Genomic DNA, 21,307 nt, shown 5'->3' on the forward strand with positions numbered 1-21,307 from the left:
GCAGCACCGAAGTAATCATCGATGTACTGGAGAAAGAGTTGTGGGAGGGGGCCGGAGTAGGACTGGAACAAGGAATGTTCCACATACCCCATAAAGAGACAGGCATAGCTGGGGCCCATGCGGGAGCCATAGCCACACCTTTTATTTGGAGGAAGTGAGAGGAGTTAAAGGAGAAATTGTTCAGTGTGAGAACAAGTTCAGCCAGACGGAGGAGAGTGGTGGTGGATGGGGATTGTTCGGGCCTCTGTTCAAGGAAGAAGCTAAGGGCCCTCAGACCATCCTGGTGGGGGATGGAGGTGTAGAGGGATTGGACATCCATGGTGAAGAGGAAGCGGTTGGGGCCATGTTCAAACTTCAAATGTAGAAAGTCTGAACTAATTGGCAGGTAGCTAGCAGATTCTCAGAATCAACCTGAAGCTTGTGGTTGAGCCTACTGGCAACTGCACAGAAATAGTAGGAAGTGTTGCCTGCCAACAAAATGATTCCCCTAACACTAATCCTGTTTTTTTGGTACCCAGGCTTACTTACATAGATTTATTTAGAATGTGCAACACAGAAACAGGCCATTTGGTCCAATTGGCCCATAGTTGAATTTTATGTTCCAGATGAGTCTTCTCCCACCCTCTCTATCTATCTAGTTATTAGCAAAACCTCCCATTCCTTTCTCGCCCATTCAACTAGCTTTCCCTTACCTCAGCACAACCTCAGCTGAGCTGTAAACCAAAGGACAGAATCAGGATTATAGAGTCCAAGCTCTACTGTTCATGGCTAAGTTATATGCCTGAAAAAGACCAAAGAAAGATGGCAGCCACATTTGGAGATTCTGGCAACATTTTGCATAACTATTTGGATGTTGCCAGTACCTGACTGAAATTTTACATGTAGATAACTTTTTATGTAATGTCATAGATCTATTGAATCCTCATGAGAAGTCTTAGTCATTAGAGGCAATTGTTTATTTAGCTTCTCGGATGTCTTGGATCTCTTGAAGCATTTAGCACAATATTTTGGTATGCAGCTCTCATGCCAACAAACTTAGCAATTTTGTGCACAAATAGCAATATTTACCAAAACAGTTTACATTGATATTTTATACAGCTGATTGCTTTCACTTTTCAGTTTTTTAAGCAGTTCATTAGCTTGGATTTTTCTTAATTGATGCTGCATCATTTTCAGTTTTTTAACTGCTGTAGGTTTAGCCTTCAAGGATCAGTTCCTGCACAGAGTTGCGAAAAGGGAACATTTGGTGGCACTGAGCTTACTATCTGGTAAGCAAGGACACCATACATAAATATAATTTTATTGATTTTTAATCTTTCTACATTTGTGTTTTCACAGTTTTCCCAAAACCATGTTAAGTTCAGGGAAGGAAAATTTTCGGCTGAAGAGCTACAAAAACAACTCTCTCAATCCTGATGAGATGAGAAGGCGACGGGAAGAGGAAGGGCTGCAACTACGGAAACAGAAACGTGAGGAACAGGTAGACTTGAAGCTTTTTTTTTGCTGTCGTTGGCTAGATTTTAGGATGGGAGGGATGAACTTAGTTTATTTCACTTTATCTGCCATATTGGAAAAATAAGTCCACGCATATTAACTTCTATCACACCAGCGTGCATCATTTAGCAAGAAACCTTTTTGTTTCTACTCATTTGTATTCATACTGATACTAAATATATGATGTGTTGTTGAACTTTTGACACTCGGTAGAAAATGTGGGGTTACAGTCACTCTCAGTAGTTTGCTATATCCACCCAGGCCTTTTTTGAGCTTATCTCAAGTGTGAGACCCACCTTTTGCTCTCTGCTCCCATTAAACTCCTGATCATCCAATTTCCTATCTTGGGTCCCCTGTTGGAAGACATTGTAAATGATTTCCTCTGCTCAGGGATTGTCCCCTTCCCTTTCAGAAGAATAATGCTTGCAATCCCTTGGCCTTGCAAAACAATCATCTCCAATTTTGTTTATCTCTGAAATGTTGTTGCCTCCCAGATTCCTAGCCAATTCTCCAACAACTTCCTACTTCACTCCTTCCAGTTGGATTTCTGCTCCTCATGAAGCTTTGAAATGTCCTTTACCAAAGTCACAAGTTACATTCTTTGTCGATGTGACCATGGTGCACTTGCCCTCCTCGACCTTACTACAATCCTTTTATATGGTTGATCATATCTTCTCCAATAGCTGTCCTCTATTTGTCCAGCTTTTTTGGACAGCCCTTGCTTGGTTCCACTCTTACCCAACCACTCATAGTCAGAGGATCTCTAGCACTGGTTTCTTTTCCCCACCCCAACACTGTAACCTTGGGGAAATCATGAAGAATCCATTTTTGGCCCCTCTTCCTTGTCTACTGCTTGGCAGCAACATCTGCAGATGAGGATTCAGCTTCTGTCCAGCACAACCCCTCAACTCCTCCACTGCCTCGGTCAGACTGCTTGTCCAGCATCTGGTGTCAGATGAGCCAGTTTCCACCAATTAAGCATTCAGAAGACCAATGTCCTTGTCTTTATTCTTTGCCAGAAACTTCATGCCCTCGTGTCAAGGATTTGTCTGACACTTTTTTTTCTTCTTCTTGACCACTGAATCTGGCTAAACTAGGCTGTTCACAAACTTGATGACCTATTTGATCTCATACTGAGCTTTTCACCCAATATTCTATGCATTAAAGATTGCTTACTTCCACCCAAATGCCTTTGCCTCATCTCAGCTCTTTTGCTTAAACCCTCATCTATGCCTTTATCACCTCAGGACTAACTTTATTCCAGTGCTGGCCTGACATCTTTCACCCTCTGCAAGCTTCAAGTTATCCAAAACTCTGTTACCCTGATCCAATGCATGCCAAGTCCATCTCGTCTATCACACATGTCCTTGCTGGCTTACATTGACTTTTGGCCCTCAAACACTTCAAGTTTAAAATTCTCAACCTGTATTTGAATCCCTTCATGGCTTCATTGCTCCTTGTTTCTGCAACCTCAAGTGCTGCAATCACCACCTCCCTTGATTATGACCATGTGTTCTGAATCGTGGGCACACTATCTGGGAGCATCTTTACACCTCCTTAGACATTGGAGGAAAAATAAGTTGGTTTGAGTCATGATTACAGGCTGCCATGCAGCTGGTTTTAGTTTGGTATTGGTAGAAGCAAATCATCTTCCAACGCCTGGAACCTTGTCTATAATATGGAGAATCTAAATACAAGAAAGAAAGAAGGGGAAAGGTAAAAATGAAATTCGTTTTGATTACAAGTTAAACTGAGTTTGGATTTTCTGTACTGCACTCAAAGAAAGTGTTTCAAGATTTTGCCTGTTTGTACCATATTTGTAAAGTGGAGATCTGCGTGATCTTGACATCTGCTTAATTCCAACTGAATATAGATAAGATTTTCAAGTTTTATGCTTTTGATTCAGCTTCAAAATAAAACTACCATGTTGACAATTTTTGCTGTATGATTTGGAGTAATGTCTACAGTTTTAGTCTCCTTTCCTAAGGAGAGATTTACTCTCCTTAGATGGAGTACAACGGAGAGTCTCTAGGCAGATTTTTGTGTGAAGGGGCTGTCTAATGAGGAGAGATTGAACACACTAGGCTTATATTCCTTAGAATTTTGAAGAATGAGAAACGACCTCATTAAATCATGTAAAATTCTTAAGAGGCTTGATAGGATATGCTGGAAGGATGTTTCTCCTAGGTGTAGAACTAAGGGTCAAAGTCGCCAATAAGTGGGCCATTAGGACTGAGATGGAGAGGAATTTTTTGACTCAAAGGGACATGAATCTTTATCGTTCTCTAACCCAGAGGACTGTTGGTGCTTAGTCGTTGAGTATATCCGAGTCAGATTTTTTTGGACATTGAAGGATATGGGGGGTAGTGCAGGAGGGTGTAGATCTGCCATAATCGTATTGAATTCTGAGCAGGCTTGAAGGGCCAAATGGCCTACTCGTTTTATTTCTCTGTTTTTATTACAAATAGTCCACGCATAGTTTTCTGAAAAGTAAAATTGTAAACATCCTAACTTAATTGAACTATGGTTATTTCTAAATATTTGCTATTCTGTACGATTGTATATCTGATTACAATTTACTGATTTTTGCATTTGCTCTTAAGTGCTAAAATAATGGATGATATCTCCACTACCGTGACAAATTAATTTAATTTATCTTCTCTTCCTTACTTTCCCCTACCCAGTTGTGTATTTTAATGTTTGCTTTCTGTTTCTTCAGCTATTCAAACGTAGAAATGTTGCAAATACAGAACAGGAAGAGGAAGAGGAAGAGGTAATGAGTGACAGTGGATTCCATGAGTCTCAAGTAAACATGGATATGGCTTTGGTAAGCAATGTGTCATCTTCTGCTGCAACACGTTCTGTCCAACCAATAAGGCAAGTTGACACAGCTTGCAAATTTCTGCACTAATCCCTCAAGTAAATCATGATTAGCATAAATGAAAAGGCAATGTCACGTCTTCCTCCAACAACTTTGCCACTGAAGTGGGTTAGCAAAGTAGGTATTGAAACATACTGACAAACCTATGAAGATGGCTTAGTAAATAACTGAAACCAATACCACAACTGCCTTTAAAAATAATTTAGTTAAGTTTACTGCTCCATTTAGATTATAAATACCATATTTACTGAACAAGACTATCTGAGGATTTATTTTAAATGTTCAAAAGAGCATATCCTTAAATAGTATCCCCTTAATTTCTCACACACTGTATGCTTTTAAAAGTACAATCATTTTTTGAATATTTGGAACTACTGCCTTAGAAGCTAAGTATGTAGGTGCTGTTATGTCAGTGGAATTTATGAACTGATCTTTAAGTTATCAGTGTTTACTTATATACGAGTATTGATTTGCAGCCAGCCTTTCCTTGTGAGAACACTAAGTGGATGCAAAGGGTTTACCTGTGCATAGTTGTATGGTTTAGCATAGATGATCGGCCAAGTGATCTGTTCCTTCTCTTATTTTATAATGTCGGGATGTCTAAGCTTTTTTTTCTTAGGATATGTAGGGGCATTCATGGAATTTTGAAGTCCATAAAAAGTTCCCATTTCATGTTCCCATAATCACGTGCATGTTATCCTGTGAATACTAATAGATTTGGCTTATGATTTACCCACAAGTGAGGCAAAAGTGGACTTCTAGGCCCATGAAATTCATATGGGACAGACCAGCATATGTAAGGAATAGAAGTGCAAATAGAATTAAGTTTTCTGGCCTTTGCTATTTGTTGTTGCTGGGGATCATGTGACACAGGCGCTATAGGCTGGATACCTATTAGTGTATGTCCTGAGAATCCTAAACTCACCTTTAGTAACAGCAGTGTGGAATTTCACATGAAATTTTGATCCAAATTTCCTGCAGGCCTGCCTCATTCCCAGTGCTGGCGGGCCCACCAAAGTATTTGGCTTTGGTAGAAAATTAAGACAGTAATTTTCCATCCTGGAGAATTTTTCTTTGGTAAAGGTATGAATCCCTTTGTTCTTTCACTCTAAAAGGGCAGATAAGCAGGTGAAATGCTTTTAAGGCAGTCTCCAATGATACTTTGAGTTAATTGCTGGTGCCCTTTTTCTCTTTGAGTGATATTGAGAATTCTGCAGCCTGGGAAATAGACCCTCCTCTCTTCCTGCTATGGTGCTCCAGTATATTGAGTTACTTTGTCACTGTGGTGAACTTTCTATGAAGATTCTGCAGCTCAGCCTGATTCAGTTAATAATACTGCTGCCTCTAAACTGAAAGATCTTGAGTTCAAGTTCCTCTCTAAGCTGACTCTTCAGTATGTTAATAAAAGGGCTGTGTTGTTAGAGGTGTCAACTTTCGTCTGAGAGAAACAACTGAGACTCCACCCACCTTAAATAAATATATTAAGAATCCCATGGCATTATTTGAAAACATCAGATGTTCCCTCAAACCAACACCACTAGAATAAGGTTAACTGGTTGTTTACCTCACTTGTTTTTTGGACTTGATGGAAATTGCTGCCACAGTTCTCTGCAATGCCAATTATATGGCAATTGGCTGTACCTCAAAAGAATCCATTTGGTCAAATGCAGATAGTTTGACATTGAGATTCTATAGAAAGGCAAGTCTTTTCCTTTTAGCCTGAAATCCCTTTTGAATCTTCCAATAATAAATTAAGATATCAGACATGTACCAGAGTGATTCTGAACCGGAAGTAGACTTTGAGACCAGTTTAGATATAACACAATGCAGCTCACATAAGGGAAAAGCCCTGCCTAATGCTGACTCAGTATTTTTTGTTATTAGCAATTCTGATTCACTGTCTTCTCCCTTGTATATACAGACTGGAGTAATCACCTCGGACATGGTACAGATGATTTTCTCTAATAATTCTGAACAGCAGCTGGCTGCTACCCAGAAATTTCGGAAACTCCTTTCCAAAGGTGAAAACATAATTTGTGCAGCATTCAACATCATCTTTAAGCATGCAAACAAAATTAGAATAATAACAATGCTCTTACTTCTTGAACTGAGATGGTGAAATGGCAATCTCTGCTCTTATGCTAATGTTGCCTAGCTCAGGTTCAAGATTTGGGAACTTACAACATATAAAAATACAATGTTAGTGCTCCATGGTGTAACGCACTGCCTTTTTGATATTTAGTTCTTTGTGTAAGTAAAATGACAATATTTTGTGCAGATTTCATCATTAGTTATAATCCTGAGCATCTTAACATTGATACTCATGAATTTTAATTGTAAATGGGGTTTAACTGAACTTTGGGTGTTTCTCAGACCGGAGAACGATTGAGCTTGGTGTAACTCGGTCTGTTCTATGCTCACTTGTTACATATAAATGATTGGCTTGGAAACAGAGAGTAAGTAGATAGAAACGTGCTGCACAGTGTAGATGAACAGAGACTTGGGGATTCAAATGCATAATTTCCTGAATGTGACAGTACAGATAGATATAATAAAACAGGCCAATAAAATTTGGTTAAAATAAAAGCAAAATGCTACGGATGCTGGAAATCTGAAACAAAAACTCAGCAGGTCTGACAGCATCTGTAGAGAGGGAAAAAAACGAAGTTAACATTTCGGGTCCATATGACCCTTCTTCAGAATAAAATTTGGTTTTAAAGTAGATGATACTAAATTACGATGAATTGATACAAAATGTCAGTGGCTGCAACCAAGTAAATGCAGCTTTGGCACCTCATTTAAGAAAAACAGTAAAGCCATAAAATTTGGGGTGATCTGTTTAAACCTTTGAAGGATCAGGGCAGAGCAGATAGACACTTTCCATTGGGTTAAAACAAGGGGATATAGCTATAAGATTAAATGCAAGAGATTTGGGGTAGAGAGCAGGAGAAAAGTTTTATTTTAGCCAGGGGTTGTTGAACTGTGGAATGCACATTTTGTAATTGGATGGCAAGGCCAGCATTTATTGTCCATCCCCAATTGTCCCAAAAAGGTGGTGCTGAGCTGCCACCTTGAATCACTGCAGTCCGTGTGGTGTGGTTATATCCAGGGTCCTGTTGGGAAAGGAGTTCCAGGATTTTGACACAGTGACCCTGAAGGAATGGCAATATATTTCCACGTCAGGATGGTGTACAGTTTGGGCAGGCTCTTGCAGGTGGTAGTGCTTCTAGGTGGCTTCTAGAGGTCACAGGATTGAAGCTGCTGTCGAAGGAGGTTTGGTTTGTTGCTGCATTGCATCCAGTAGATAGCGTGCACATTACTGCCATCATATACGGTGGCGAAGTGAGTGAATGTTTAAGGTAATGGATGGGTGCCAATCAACTGGGCTACTTTGTCCTGAATGTGGGAGTTTCTTGAGTGGTGTTGGAGCTGCACTTGTCCAGGCAAATGGAGAGTATTCCATCACGCTCCTGACTTGTGCCTTGTAGATGGTGGACAGGCTTTTGGAAGTCAGGTGGTGAGTTACTCACTGCAGAATTCCCAGCCTCTGACTTGTTCTTGTAGCCACAGTATTCATATGGCTGGTTCAGTTCAGTTTCTAGTCAATGGTGCTTTTGAGTCACAATGTCTTAATGATGAGGCAGAGCAGCGGCAGTGAAGGGAAGAAAAGGAAGCAAATCCTGCATTCTGGATCCCACTGTCTTGCCCCATGTGTCCAAAGATCTGTCGGTGCAGAATCGACCTGTTCAGTCAAATGGAGACCCATGGCAGAAATTCGGGACACTGAGTAGACGTCACCCTCGAACTGAGGAACAGCTGACGATGGAGAGTTACACAGGACAATGGAAAGTGTTCTCAATGTGAAGACAGGACATCGTTTCCATAAGGACTGTGCAGTGCCACACCAATCAATACTGTAATGGACAGACACATCCATGGCAGTTAGTTTGGTGAGGGCGAGTTCAGTCATTTTTTTCCCCCCCTCATTGGTTCTTTCACCATCTACTGCCCAGTCTGACAAATGTGTCCTTCAGGATTCTGCCAGCGCACGTTTGGTAATCGACATCGAAGTTGCTCACCCTGAGTACATTGTGTCCTTGTTTCCATCGGTGCTTCTTCCGAGTGGTGTTCAACATGGAGGAGTACTGATTCCTCAGCTGATGGAAGGTGATAGGGGATAATCAGTAGGCGGTTTCCTTGCCCGTGTTTGACCTGATGCAATGAAACTTCATCGACTCCAGAGTCAATGTTGAGGACTCCCAGGGTCACTTGCTCCTGGCATTCCTACTGTGTTGCCACCTCTGGTGGGTCTGGCCTGCCAGTGGGATGAGGCATTGCCAAGGATGGTGATGGAGAAGTCTGGGACTTTGGCTATCAGGTATGATTCGGTATGACTATAAGGCTGTTACTCACCTAGTCTGTGGGACACCTTTCCCAATTTTGGCACAGATAAATCCCCCATGTTAGTGAGGAGGACTTTGCTATTCTACTGGGTAGGGTGTTGTTTCCAGTGTGTAGGTTGGTGCCGTATGATCCGTCTGGTTTTATTCTTCAAATTTTCGTTAGTGTTTTGATATAATTGAGTGGTTTTCAAGGCCAGATCAGAGGGCAGTTAAGAGACAACCTCATTGCTGTGAGTCTGGAGTCACATGAAGGTCAGACTGGGTAAGGATTCCAGATTGCTGTTCCTGAAGAATGAGTGAACCAAGTAGGTTTTTAAAGACAATCCAGTCGTTTCATAATAATTATTGAGACTGGCATTGAGGTTAGCATTTTATTCCAGATTTCTTAATTAAATTTCCCTAGCTGCTGTGGTGGGATTTGAACATGTGTTCAGAGCATTAGTCCATACCTCTGAATTACTCATCCAGTAACATAACTACTATGCTGCTGTCCCTGTTAATGGATTTGGTGATTAAAGTAGAGACCGTGTCAATTTTGTAAGAATGGCTTTGATCAATGGTTGAAAGACGAGGTGGTAATGGGATTTGGTAACTGGAAGGGAACATGGGATTAAGACTGGCTGCTTATGTGGAGAATAAACACCAGCTTGCACTAATAGAAAATACTGGAAAAACTCAAGTCTGGCAGCCTTTGTGGAGAGAGAAACAGAGTTAACCTTTTGTGTCTGTATGACTCTTCTTCAGAGCTGGGCCAAATTGTCTGTTTTTGTGCTGTAATTTCTATGTATTCAAAATGGCACCAAGGATGGGAAACTAGACTTGAGATACTTGTGGTATTGTGTCTACTGGAGCAGGGAAGGCAAAGAGGCTAAATAATTTTTAAATGATTGTATTTTGATAGAATGGATGTATGGTTGGGGAGTAGGGGCAAAAACTTTAAACTGTTTCTGACAGTAGGGAAGAGAGGGGTTAGGAATTTTTTTCACAAGATTGTTTGGGTTCAGAATGTTTTGCCAGATGAGTTGCAGTTTTGATTAGATCTGAGAGGGTAAGCAGTGATTATTTCAGTTGGTTGGCAAATCGGTAATGAAGTGGCATAGGCTGAGTGTTATCACTGGAAGAACAATGTGGGGGGGGGGGTGGAATTAGAAATTTTGAGGTGGCTTTACCACATTGGTTAAACTTGGAAATATATCTCTGTTCCTTCATCATTGCTGGATGAAAATCCTGAAACTCCTGACCTAACAGTGTGGGTGTACTTGAACCACTGTGGCATAAGAAGTGACATATCACCTTCTCAAAGGCAATTAGGGATGGACAATAAATGCTGGTGTTGCCAGTGATGCTGAAATGAAAAGGAACAATGAGGCAAAGAAATAAGTTTAAAAATAGATCCAGTTGAAGAGCTGGCATTAGGACAGGAGTGATGAACTGAATGTAATTCTATACTTGTATGTTATAATTCTGTTGGTAAAATGATGGTTTAATATTAATTGTCACCAAAGTGAAAATTTTGCCTAGACTGAGGCGCATAAATGTATTAATTACCTGGTAAAACTTCTACATGTTTGAGAGCACTAACCTTTTTACTTAGTGTTTTCTTGTTGTCAGATGGGATAAATTGGTGTGTTAGATGAAGTTATTTTGATCCCTATTAATACAGTTATCATTGAAGGAAAGTCCACAGCACAAAACTGTTTACTTTTCGTGCTAAACAGACAAATTTTGATCAAAAGACAAATCCAATTTAGCAAGAAACCATTAATCCCAGCATTTATTTTTTTGAACAGAACCCAATCCTCCTATTGATGAAGTGATCAACACACAAGGAGTAGTGGAAAGATTTGTAGAATTCCTCAAAAGGAGGGAAAATTGTACTTTGCAGGTAATCTCATGAAGTTCTTGATATAATCAATGGTTTGTATTTTTGTACCAGAACAGTGTCATATGCACACTGTAACCATGATTTTTGTAGCACATTTTTCTTCCCAAGTATGTTATACATTTCTGTGCCGCTCTCATGGCCCATTTATGCGCAACGGATTTGAAGGGATTATCCAGTAGATCTCATTTATCCAACTAACTCAAAAGAAACTACTGTTCAATATTTTTCATAATTTGTGAAATTGTAACTACAATGAGTGTAAGACATCCTACTTTCACCTTTCTCTATGTATTTTCTGAAAATCATATCTCTAATCAACTCATTGTGGTGTGAGAAAATGCAAACTTGATTCTTCAATAACTTCAGAAGCCATCATGCAGTTGTACATGTAATTTAATCTGTGCAGTCAATTCATTGGAATGTGATGGGCAGGTGTAAAAGCCTTGCACATATGAAACAAAGTAACAGGTTGAATTGCAGGCCTGTTAAGTCCCTCTGAGATTTTTGTGGACTTTGTTTTTATTCATTGAGATGTGGTTGTCGCTGGCAAGGCCAACCCTAAATGTAATTTTGTGGCATTGTCAGTTGTTTGCATAGAATACCAGCATTTGTATGTAAATTAATTCTCGCTCGATTTATTCTATGAAAGTTCCTCATGTTATAGTGAATTCTTAAATGCAACATTTCACTTCCTGGTACACTGCTATTTACAGCACAGCATTTCACTATTTGCTTCCTCCAGTACTAGTGTTTATAGTGCGAACAATTTACTAAACTACTCATTAAAAATTACATCCAATTATTCATAAATATGGTATAGTCTGATTTGCTATTTTAGGTAGAATGAAATCTCCAGTATTGAGCAAATGTGCCCTTTATGCAAGTGTACAACTAGGTCCAATCTGGAAGTGAAGTTTATTCCACACGTGGGACCTAACAAATAACTTGCCAGTGAGCTTTCTAGATCTACCTCTTACATCCGTTAAGTATTTTACTTAGCATGAAAATTTTGTCTATATTTTATACCATAGGCTCGATATCATTGAAAGTTAATTTAAATTTATAGTTTTGTTTTAGAACAATTATTTCATAAAGGTCCACACATTTACTCTCTTGTACTTTTCCTAATTTTTTTTCTTTGTTCTGTGGTTTCTAAGATCTCTTTGTGAATGGGAAAAGCTGCTTGATAATGGCCATATTTTCTCTGACTCCTGTAGAGCTTTAAGAGAACAATGCATTTTTGTGCAATTGTGATCTGTACAAAAGAACCACCAATTTTCAAACTTTATTACTTGTGTCTTTTAAAGTTCTAACGCCAAAATGATTCCCTGTTTTTTACGCAATTAGTTTTTATAACTTTGAACTTGACTGGCAAATATTGATAGTGTGAATCGTCTCTAATATTTTCTTTGTTTAATGTAGTTTGAAGCAGCATGGGTACTGACAAATATTGCATCAGGAAGCTCATTACAGACCCGTGAGGTCATCAAGGCTGGTGCTGTGCCTGTCTTTATTGAACTGTTAACATCAGATTTTGAAGATGTACAGGAACAGGTAATTTTCCTGCCTTTGCATCATTTTATAATGGATTTGCACATTTTTCAAAAGTGATTAACGAAGGTTATCAGTTTAAAAATTAGCTAAATTGAGTTAGAGTTCTAGGAATAATTTTTTAAGCTTTAAAAGTAGGTGCTATTAATTTTTAATACTTTATTTCCATAAATTTTTAAACTATGCTACTAAGATTTTCTGCAGTATGGTGGAAAGAAATATATTTATAAGCTTCTTTGCTTTGCCTCTGTTAGTATTGATTGCTGACTATCCTTTGTACAGGTACAGCACATAAACTTTTAATTCAAAAGATATTTGGTGGATTTCTGTGTTTTGCCGGATAAATGTGAATTATAGATGGAAAGGAAATTAATGCAACAGAATAGAGATTGTTTATTTCTCCAAGTAAAGAGTTCATTTGATATTTTGAGAATCTTCTATGATACCACTCCTGTATTGTCATGAGCTCATTTGGGAAAACTTATTCAATTTCCTAAAATATTTTCAGAAACCGTATTGGTATCAGTTTTGTTGTTTTCACACTAAATATTCACCTTTTAGAAAATTTACTGAGAATCATGGGAAAACAAAACAGTGGTCCAAGAAATCCTCCTCATAAATTAGATGCATTGCTAGATGTTTACAACAAAAATAGACATTTTTAAAGGCCAGCCACTATTCTAGAGACGAAAGCAAAATACTGCAGATTCTGGAAATCTGAAATAAAAATGGAAAGTGCTGGAAAAATTCAGGTCTGGCAGCATCTGTGGAGAGAGAAACAGAGTTAAGAAATATAGAAAATAGGAGCAGGAGTAGGTCATTGAGCCTTTCGGACCTGCTCCGCCATTTAATATGGTCATGGCTAATCCTCTAGCTCAACACCATACTCTTGCTCTCTCCCCATACCCCTTGATGCCTTTAGTGTCTAGAAATCTATCTATTTCCTCCTCAAATGTATTCAGTGACTTGGCCTCCGCAGCCTTCTGTGGTAGATTTCCACAGGTTCTCCACCTACTGAACAGGTTTCTCCTCATCTCAGTCCTAAATGGCCTACCCTGAATCCTGAGACTGTGACCCTTTGTTCTAGACCCCCAGCTGGAAGAAATTGAATCCCTGCATCCAGTCTGTCCATCCCTGTCAGAATGTTATACCTTTCAATGAGGTCCCTTCTCATTCTTCTAAACTCCAGTGAATACAGGCCTTGTCAGCCCAATCTCTCCTCATATGACAATCCTGCCATCCCTTAATCAGCCTGGTGAACCTTCACTGCACTCCCTCTATGGCAAGTATATCCTTTCTTAGGTAAGGGGACCAAAACTGCACACAATACTCCAGGGTTAGTTTCACCAAGGCCCTGCACAGCTGCAGTAAGACATCCTTGCTCCTGTATTCAAGTCCTCTTACAATGAAGGCCAACATACCACTTGCCTTCTGCTTGCTGCACCTGCATGCTTGCTTTCAGTGATTGGTGTACAAGGTCCCTTCGTACATCAACAATTTCCAATCTATCAGTATTTGAATAATTCTCTGCCGTTCTGTTTTTCCTACCAAAGTGGATAACTTCACACTTATCCACATTATACTGCATCTACCATGTATTTTCCCACTCACTCAACCTGTCTGAATTGCCTTGAAGCCTCTTAACATCCTCCTCACCACTCTCATTCCCACCAAGTTTAGTGTCGTCAGCAAACTTGGAAATATTACATTAGGTTCCCTCATCCAAATTATTGATATATGTTATGAATAGCTGGAGCCCAAGCACTGATCCCTGCGTACCCCATGAGTCACCGCCTCCCACTCTGAAAAAGACCCGTTTATTCCTACTGTTTCCTGTCTCTGCTAACCAATTCTCAATCCATGCCAATATATTGCCCCCAATCCCACACATACTAACCTCATATTTGGGACTTTATCAAAAACTTTCTGAAAATCCAAATACATATCCACTGATACTCCCTTATCTAGTTACTAGTTACGTCTACAGAGAGCTTCAGTAGGTTTGTCAAACATGATTTCCCTTTCATAAATCCATGTTGACTTTGTCTAATCCTGTTGATATTTTCCTAGGTTTCCTGTTATCACATCCTTTATAATAGACTCTAGCATTTTCCCTACTACTGATATTGGGCTAGCCGATCTGTAATTCACTGTTTCGTCCCTCCTTTTTTTAAATAGTGGGGTTACATCTGTAACCCTTCAATCTGCTGGGACTGTTCCAAAATTCTGTAGATTCTGGAAGATGACAACCAATGCTTCCACTATTTCCACGGCCACCTCCTTTAGTACCCTGGGATGTAGATTATCAGGCCCTGGGGATTTATCAGCTTTTACTCCCATTAATTTCTCCAGCACTATTGTTTTAGTAATACTAATTTCCTTCAATTCCTCCTCATTAGACCCTTGGTTCCCTCGTATTCCTGGGAAGTTATTTGTGTCTTCCTCTGTGAAGACAGAATCAAAGTCGTTTAGTTCTGACATTTGTTTTCTGTTATAAATTCTCCTGTTTCGGACTGTAAGGGACCTACATTTGTCTTCAATAATCTTTTTCTTTTTACATACATATAGAAGCTTTTATAGTCTACTTTTATGTTCCTTGCAAGTTTGCTCTCATACTCTTAATCAATCTCTTGGTCATCCTTGGCTGAATTCTAAACTGCTCCCAATCATCAGGCTTGCTACTTTTTCTACCAACTTTATAGAACTCCTCCTTTTGAATCTAATACTAACTGTAATTCTTTTTGTTAGCCATGGTTTGGCTGCTTTTCCTTTATTTTTGCACCAGAAAGGAATGTATATCTGTTGCAATGCATATCTTCATTCCTTAAATATTAGCCATTGCCTATTCACTGTCATGCCTTTTAATGAAGTTTCCCAATCTATCTTAGCCAACTCATGCCTCATGCCTTCGTGGCTTCCTTTGTTTAGGTTTAGGATTTTAGTTTCAGATCGGATTGCTTAACTTTCCGTCCTAATGAAGAATCTTATGGTTACTGTTCCCTAAAGGTCATTTAACTCCTCCTCCTTCTGATTGCACAATACCAAGTCTAGGATAGCTTGTTCCCTATTCAGTTCTGCGACATACTGGTCTAAAAAACCATCTCTTGTACACTCCAGGAATTCATCCACCACAGTATATTTGCTAATTTGGTTTGCCCAGTCTATATGCAGATTAAAGTCACCCAAGATTACTGTAGCACCCTTGTTTCATGCATTTTTAATTTCCTGAATGATGCCAATTTCCCTACCTTATCACTATTGTTTAGAGGCCCATAGACAACTCCCACTAATGTTTTCTGCCTCTTATTGTTTCTTGGCTCCACCCAGATTGATTCTACATCTAGATTTTCTGAATATCCCCTCATTGTCACACTGATTTCATCCTTGACAGACAACACCACAAAACCTCATTTTCCTTTTTGCCTGTCCATCCTAAACATCGTGTACCCTTGGTTTCAAGTCCACATGACTCCTCTTCAGTGTGGAAGTGAAGTAGAAATGTGATGGATATTATACCGTTTCAGAGGGGGTGAAGCAAAATAGAAGATATGGGATAGGTGGGAGCTCAGGAGAGATTGACAAAGATGGATCATGGACACAAGACAAAGGGAGTGTTAATGGTAGTGGTAAAGACTAAAGGTGCTGATAGTAGCATAAAGGTAAGATAGCAGAATAAGGGTCAGCACTCTGTAAAAGTACAACATAGAAACAAATGACAGATGGTCGTTTGGGTTGGGGGGGGGGATTTTTTAGAAGAAACTTCTGATACGTCTTTTTTCCCTAACCGAGGGTTCCCCCCGACTGTGGCTGACAGGGTCCCCAATGCGTCTGACCCATCTCATGTACCTCTGCCCTGACCCCTTCTCCTCCCTCCCAGAAACATGATAGCATCCCCCTGTCCTCACTTGTCACCCTACCAGCCTCCACATTTAAAAGGATCATCCTCCACCATTTCTGCCAACTCCAGCATGATGCCAGCACCAAACACATCTTCCCTTCACCGCGCCGCTGGTCAGCATTCAGCATTCCATAGGGACTGTTCCCTCTGTGGCACCCTGGTTTACTCTTCCATCACCCCCAACTCCTCATCCCCTTCCCATGGCACCTTCCCATGCAATCACAACAGGTGCAACACCTTTACCTTCGGCCCTCCTCACCGTCCAGTATCCCAAACACTCCTTTCAGGTGAAGCAGTGCTTCACTTGTACCTCCTTCAATTTATTCTACTGTATTCGCTGTTCCCAGTGCAGCCTCCTCAGTCCACAAGCATGACGCAGACCTCCCTGTTGCTTGCCATTTCAACACATCATCTTACTCTCTTGCCCACATTTCTGTCCTTTGCATGCTGCAATGTTCCAGTGAAGCCCAACACAAATTGGAGGAACAGCACCTCGTCTTCCAATTAGGCACTTTACAGCCTTCCGGACTTAACATTGAGTTCAACAACTTCAGACCATGAACGCTCCCCACCATCTTTACCACCGTTTTTTAAATTCATTTTTTTATTTTTATATTTTTTATTTCTTATCCTTTTTCCTCCAAACCAACCGCCCACACCCCTGCTCCTGCAGGGCTGTCACATGTTTCTATGTTGCTTTCAGAGTATGTCACTGTCAGCACCTTCTTTAGTCTTTACCACTGCCATTAACATTCCCTTTGTCTTGTCTGTGACATCCTATGTCAATCTCTCTTGAGCTCCCACCTATCCCTGACCACCTATTTTGCTCCAACCCCTCTTAAGTCATATAAAGTCCATCACATTTCTACTGCTATTTAGCTCTGAAGAGGAGTCATACGGACTCAACGTCAATTCTGTTTTTCTCTTTCCACAGATGCTGCCAGGCCTGCTGAGTTTTTCCAGCATTTTCTGTTTTTATTTTGCTATTCTAGAGGTTGGTTTCTTTGGTTCTAAGCACGTAGAATCTCATGGTTAGGAAGGGAGGTTCACAAAGTAGTTTTGCACAAATCCAAAGGCAGTTGTACATTATTTGTCGTGGCTGACTGTAGTCTTAAGATATAGATGGCTGAATGACTGTAGGATATTGGTGTATCTAGATAAAGCTCTCTTAATTTGGTGATATGCTCAGAGGTGGTAAGTAAGCACATTGGTATTAATGACCTAGTCCCGAGCAACATTATCCTCGCATATCACTGACCAGTTGTCATTGCTTTGTATTGCAAGGACACCTGTGCATGCATCCTCCAGTTTAATCTATGACTAATCAGTAGCTTTAGACATGTTTATTCAAAACTATTGTACCTGCTATCTAAAAGAATCAAATCAGATAGCCTAAGATTTCTTGTCACTCGTTCTTTTTTATTGCAGGCAATCTGGGCCCTTGGCAACATTGCAGGGGACAGCACCATGTGCAGGGATTATGTTTTAGACTGTAATATACTGCCTCCTCTCATTCAGTAAGTAACTTTACATTTTAAAATAAATTTTCAAAACTACAGTTAAAGTACAGTGTACAGGCAAAAGCAGTCACTTTTTTTTTTCAAACTCCTCGAGATTAACAAAACACTTACCAATCTTTTCCTTTTTAGATTTTGTCTCCTCAATTTTAATAAAACTTAAGTTTGCATCTGGTTGGAAGTTACCTATAAGGGCTTTATACTACTGTTTTTCCCAGCTTTTGTCCTTTTGTCTCAAAGGCACTAATGTGCTGTTTGAGTTCAATTTCACAGTTGTCAATGGTCTTCTGGTGTACCATTGACTAATTTCTATGTCACAAATGTTCTGTATATGCCCGGCCAGAGAATGTTAGCAAACTATTTGACTATGTATAGTGTGTGCCCTGAAAATATTCCGGCAATAGTACAACTTACCATACCCCTAGCCAAGCTGTTCCAGTACAGCTACAACACTGGCACCTACCCGGCTGTGTGGAAAATTGCCCAGGTATGACCTCTATACAAAAAGCAGGACAAATTGTTTCCCTTGATGGAGAATTCTAGAACCAGGGGACATAGATTCAATATAAGTGGCAGAAGGTGTAGGGGGGACATGAGGAAGAACTTTTTTACGCAGAGGGTAATGGGTGTCTGGAATTCGCTGCCCAAGTTGGTGGTAGAGGCAGAAACTTTAAACTCTTTTAAAAAGTGCCTGGATCTGCACCTAAAGTGCTGTAAGCTGCAGGGCTATGGGCCAGGTGCAGGAAGGTGGGATTAGAAAGGGCACCTGGATGTCCTCGGGCTGGCATGGACAAGATGGGCCAAATGGCCTCCTCCTGTGCTGTAACTTTTCTATGGTTCTATGGTTGCAACTGAGTCTTTAACTAATTCTGTCCTCCCATGTTGTCCAAGTGCACGCTTTCCAGCCAGGGTCAGAGGAAAGAAATAAAGGAGAAGAAATCCCAGTCAATTTTCTCCAAATGCCAGACCAGTGAAGTTGAGGTCACTTGTAGGAATTGGGTAGAGTATCCATCCATTAGTCAGTTAGGTGATCTAAATAAGAGTTTCTAATAAGAACTAGAACAAGCAATTTTACTGGACTCCATTCAAGGTATGAAGCATTGCTAAATGGGAGCTAATGTCACAGAATTAGCACTGATATTATGGCCAATGTGCAGCCTATGCTTTTGGATAATGAGGCTCCATGCTAGGAGTGGGGTCTTGCAAGGTTTAATGCTTTAAATTGCAGCTTTCTGAGCACTGGTCAGAATCTAGAGATTTCAATCTCTGTCTGTTGTAATTCTATTGATTCTTAAGTTGGCTTTGGTAAATTGGTAGAGGACAGCCTTTCTAGAAGTATTTAAATAAACAATGATTCCCATGTGTTTTGATTTTAAAGATCTAGAGAACCCAGACCTTTCTGAGCATTTCTGTGCACTTATTTGTTAATCTGACGTATCTGTATTTTAAATGCTCAGGCTGCTATCAAAACCTAACCGATTGACGATGACGAGGAATGCTGTTTGGGCACTTTCAAATCTGTGTAGAGGGAAGAATCCTGCTCCAGAATTTTCAAAGGTAGTATCTGTGCAGTGGAGCTACAGTTTACTTAATTTGCTCCTGGCTTTTTAGGAGTGAAAAATATGCAATAGAAAACCATGTTTCAATTCCATAAACTGTAATATCACATCTGTTGGATACTTGGTCTTTTAATGCTATTTTAAGGAATAATTTTGCAAATATGGAAGATGTCAGTACAGGAGCCGTCTTTAAAGAATGAAATATGAAGCAGATCATTGGCACAAATTGTTGGCATACACACCCACTGCTAAGAGAAAGCACCTACCAGTTCACACCCAAAGCTTACCACGTGGTGAAATGTTGTACCTTATGGGATTAGATTTTCTAAAGGGAGCTGAGGAAATTGTGAGTGAAACAACTCAATTTATGAATTGGAGTAGCCAGTTACTGATAGCCATTGATTGTCTGCACATACTTTTATGCTGCTAAATGGTGGGAAATTGGAATTTAAAACAGTTTAATAACATGTAGCTTTTGAGATAGCTTGGTGATACTGAGCTCCAGCAGACAGGGTCATGGAATGAGTCAACACTGAATCGATCCTACAATATCATTAAAAGCAAAATCTGTGGATGCAGGAAATCTGAAATTAAAACTGGAAATGCTCACATCGGGCAGCACCTGTGGAGAGAAAGAATTAATGGTTCAGATCGATGACTTCTCATCAGAAGTGGAGAGAGTTGATCCTGCCTCTTTCCCCGCACCCACTAATATCATAATTTCAGCTGCAGTGTAGGAGTGTGGCACTGTATGAAAGCCATTCTTTCCCAATGAGGGAGGGTAAGTAAAGCAGTTAGATTGATCTGCAGCCCTTAACAACTGGTCAGGTTGGTGACATCAGCAGAGATTTGGGAATCAAATGTCTAATTCTCAAAATTAATGGGGACTTGAGTAAGCAACTAAAGGAAGCAAACAACCTTCAAAGTTAAAAGACATTTTAGGATAGGGAATCAATACCCAGTGATGCTGTTGTGGAATCTGTTTTGGCAGTCATGAAAACAGTTATATCAGATAATGCAATTCAAAGGGAAGTGGAGTCATAAAATTTGTGTATTCAATGCTCCTTATAAGCTGTTACTTGATTTCATTGTTACTGTAATCTTGATAAAAGAACACTAAACTTTTTTATAAAATATTCTGAATTATATTACCATGAAGCACAGTATTGGACAAATCACCCAAAATAGTTGTGTATTACACCATACTTAGCTAAACTATTTAAAAATTAAGTAGGAAGCAAATATAGATTTGTTTGTGTGTGTATATTGCATACTATCTCAAAAGTTTTGTATTGATCCCTTATATAGTTTTTTCATAGGTAAATAGCACAGTGATATAAACCTCTGTAATTTTTCAAATTTGCGTACTTTTGTTAGTCTCTCAAATGAGATTCAGTGCAGGCAACTCTTGTTTTATTCCAGGAGTGTAGAAATAAGTCATAAATTGTTATATCCTATTTTGTTTCTCTTCCAGGTATCTCCCTGTCTCAGTGTTGTGTCCTGGCTGCTGTTCCTGAATGACATAGATGTTCTGGCTGATGCCTGCTGGGCTTTGTCATATTTATCAGATGGACCCAATGATAAAATCCAAGCCGTAATAGACTCGGGAGTTTGCAGAAGATTAGTGGAACTATTGATGTAAGTTACTTTCTAAATATTTCAATTTAAACTTTGGTGAATGACTTGATGCATTCCATTATACCTGCTTATTACACAGTCATACTCTTGTAATTTTGAACTGCTAAATAGATTTTAAAAAAACTCATGGGGAAACATATTTATATTTTGTAGAAACTGGTTTCTTAACTTCCATTTAGCTGTCCTGAAGGTGGTGGCTCTGCTGCATTACAATTCTGCAGCATCTGATAGACTTCTCTGACTGTTTTTCATGCCTGAGCCTGAATACGGTGAGATTTTGGCAGACTGTTCAACCACAGGGCTTAATGCAAATCAAATACAAGTGCTGCACTTAGGTTGTTCAAATGATCTAAAAATAAAATACATGCTTTCAGCCCCATATCAAAGAGTTCATGGATCAAATTCTAGAGGCTTAAATAATAGCAAAATAATAATTAAGCCAAACCTTGCATTTATATACAAAAGCAAAATACTGCGGATG

At 39.7% G+C, this 21,307-nt stretch overlaps 2 protein-coding genes across 2 annotated transcripts in view; one reads left to right on the forward strand and one right to left on the reverse strand.

Moving 5' to 3' along the window:
- Positions 1 to 21,307, forward strand: part of LOC144691643 (importin subunit alpha-5) — a 51,472-nt gene that overhangs the window by 16,690 nt on the left and 13,475 nt on the right. The window contains exons 2-9 of the mRNA XM_078559944.1: positions 1,339 to 1,480; positions 4,214 to 4,321; positions 6,297 to 6,396; positions 10,569 to 10,663; positions 12,086 to 12,217; positions 17,541 to 17,629; positions 19,087 to 19,186; positions 20,663 to 20,826. Of these exons, the coding sequence (XP_078416070.1) occupies positions 1,352 to 1,480; positions 4,214 to 4,321; positions 6,297 to 6,396; positions 10,569 to 10,663; positions 12,086 to 12,217; positions 17,541 to 17,629; positions 19,087 to 19,186; positions 20,663 to 20,826 (917 nt within the window). The 5' untranslated portion in view covers positions 1,339 to 1,351. The remainder of the gene's footprint in view (positions 1 to 1,338; positions 1,481 to 4,213; positions 4,322 to 6,296; positions 6,397 to 10,568; positions 10,664 to 12,085; positions 12,218 to 17,540; positions 17,630 to 19,086; positions 19,187 to 20,662; positions 20,827 to 21,307) is intronic.
- The window catches only part of LOC144691645 (protein FAM162B-like), a 48,805-nt gene continuing 36,424 nt past the window's right edge, over positions 8,927 to 21,307 (reverse strand). The window contains exon 4 of the mRNA XM_078559948.1: positions 8,927 to 9,063. Coding sequence (XP_078416074.1) covers positions 9,001 to 9,063 — 63 coding nt within the window. The 3' untranslated portion in view covers positions 8,927 to 9,000. The remainder of the gene's footprint in view (positions 9,064 to 21,307) is intronic.

This window comes from Cetorhinus maximus, chromosome 16 (genome assembly GCF_964194155.1).
Source record: "Cetorhinus maximus chromosome 16, sCetMax3.hap1.1, whole genome shotgun sequence".
Taxonomy (NCBI): domain Eukaryota; kingdom Metazoa; phylum Chordata; class Chondrichthyes; order Lamniformes; family Cetorhinidae; genus Cetorhinus; species Cetorhinus maximus.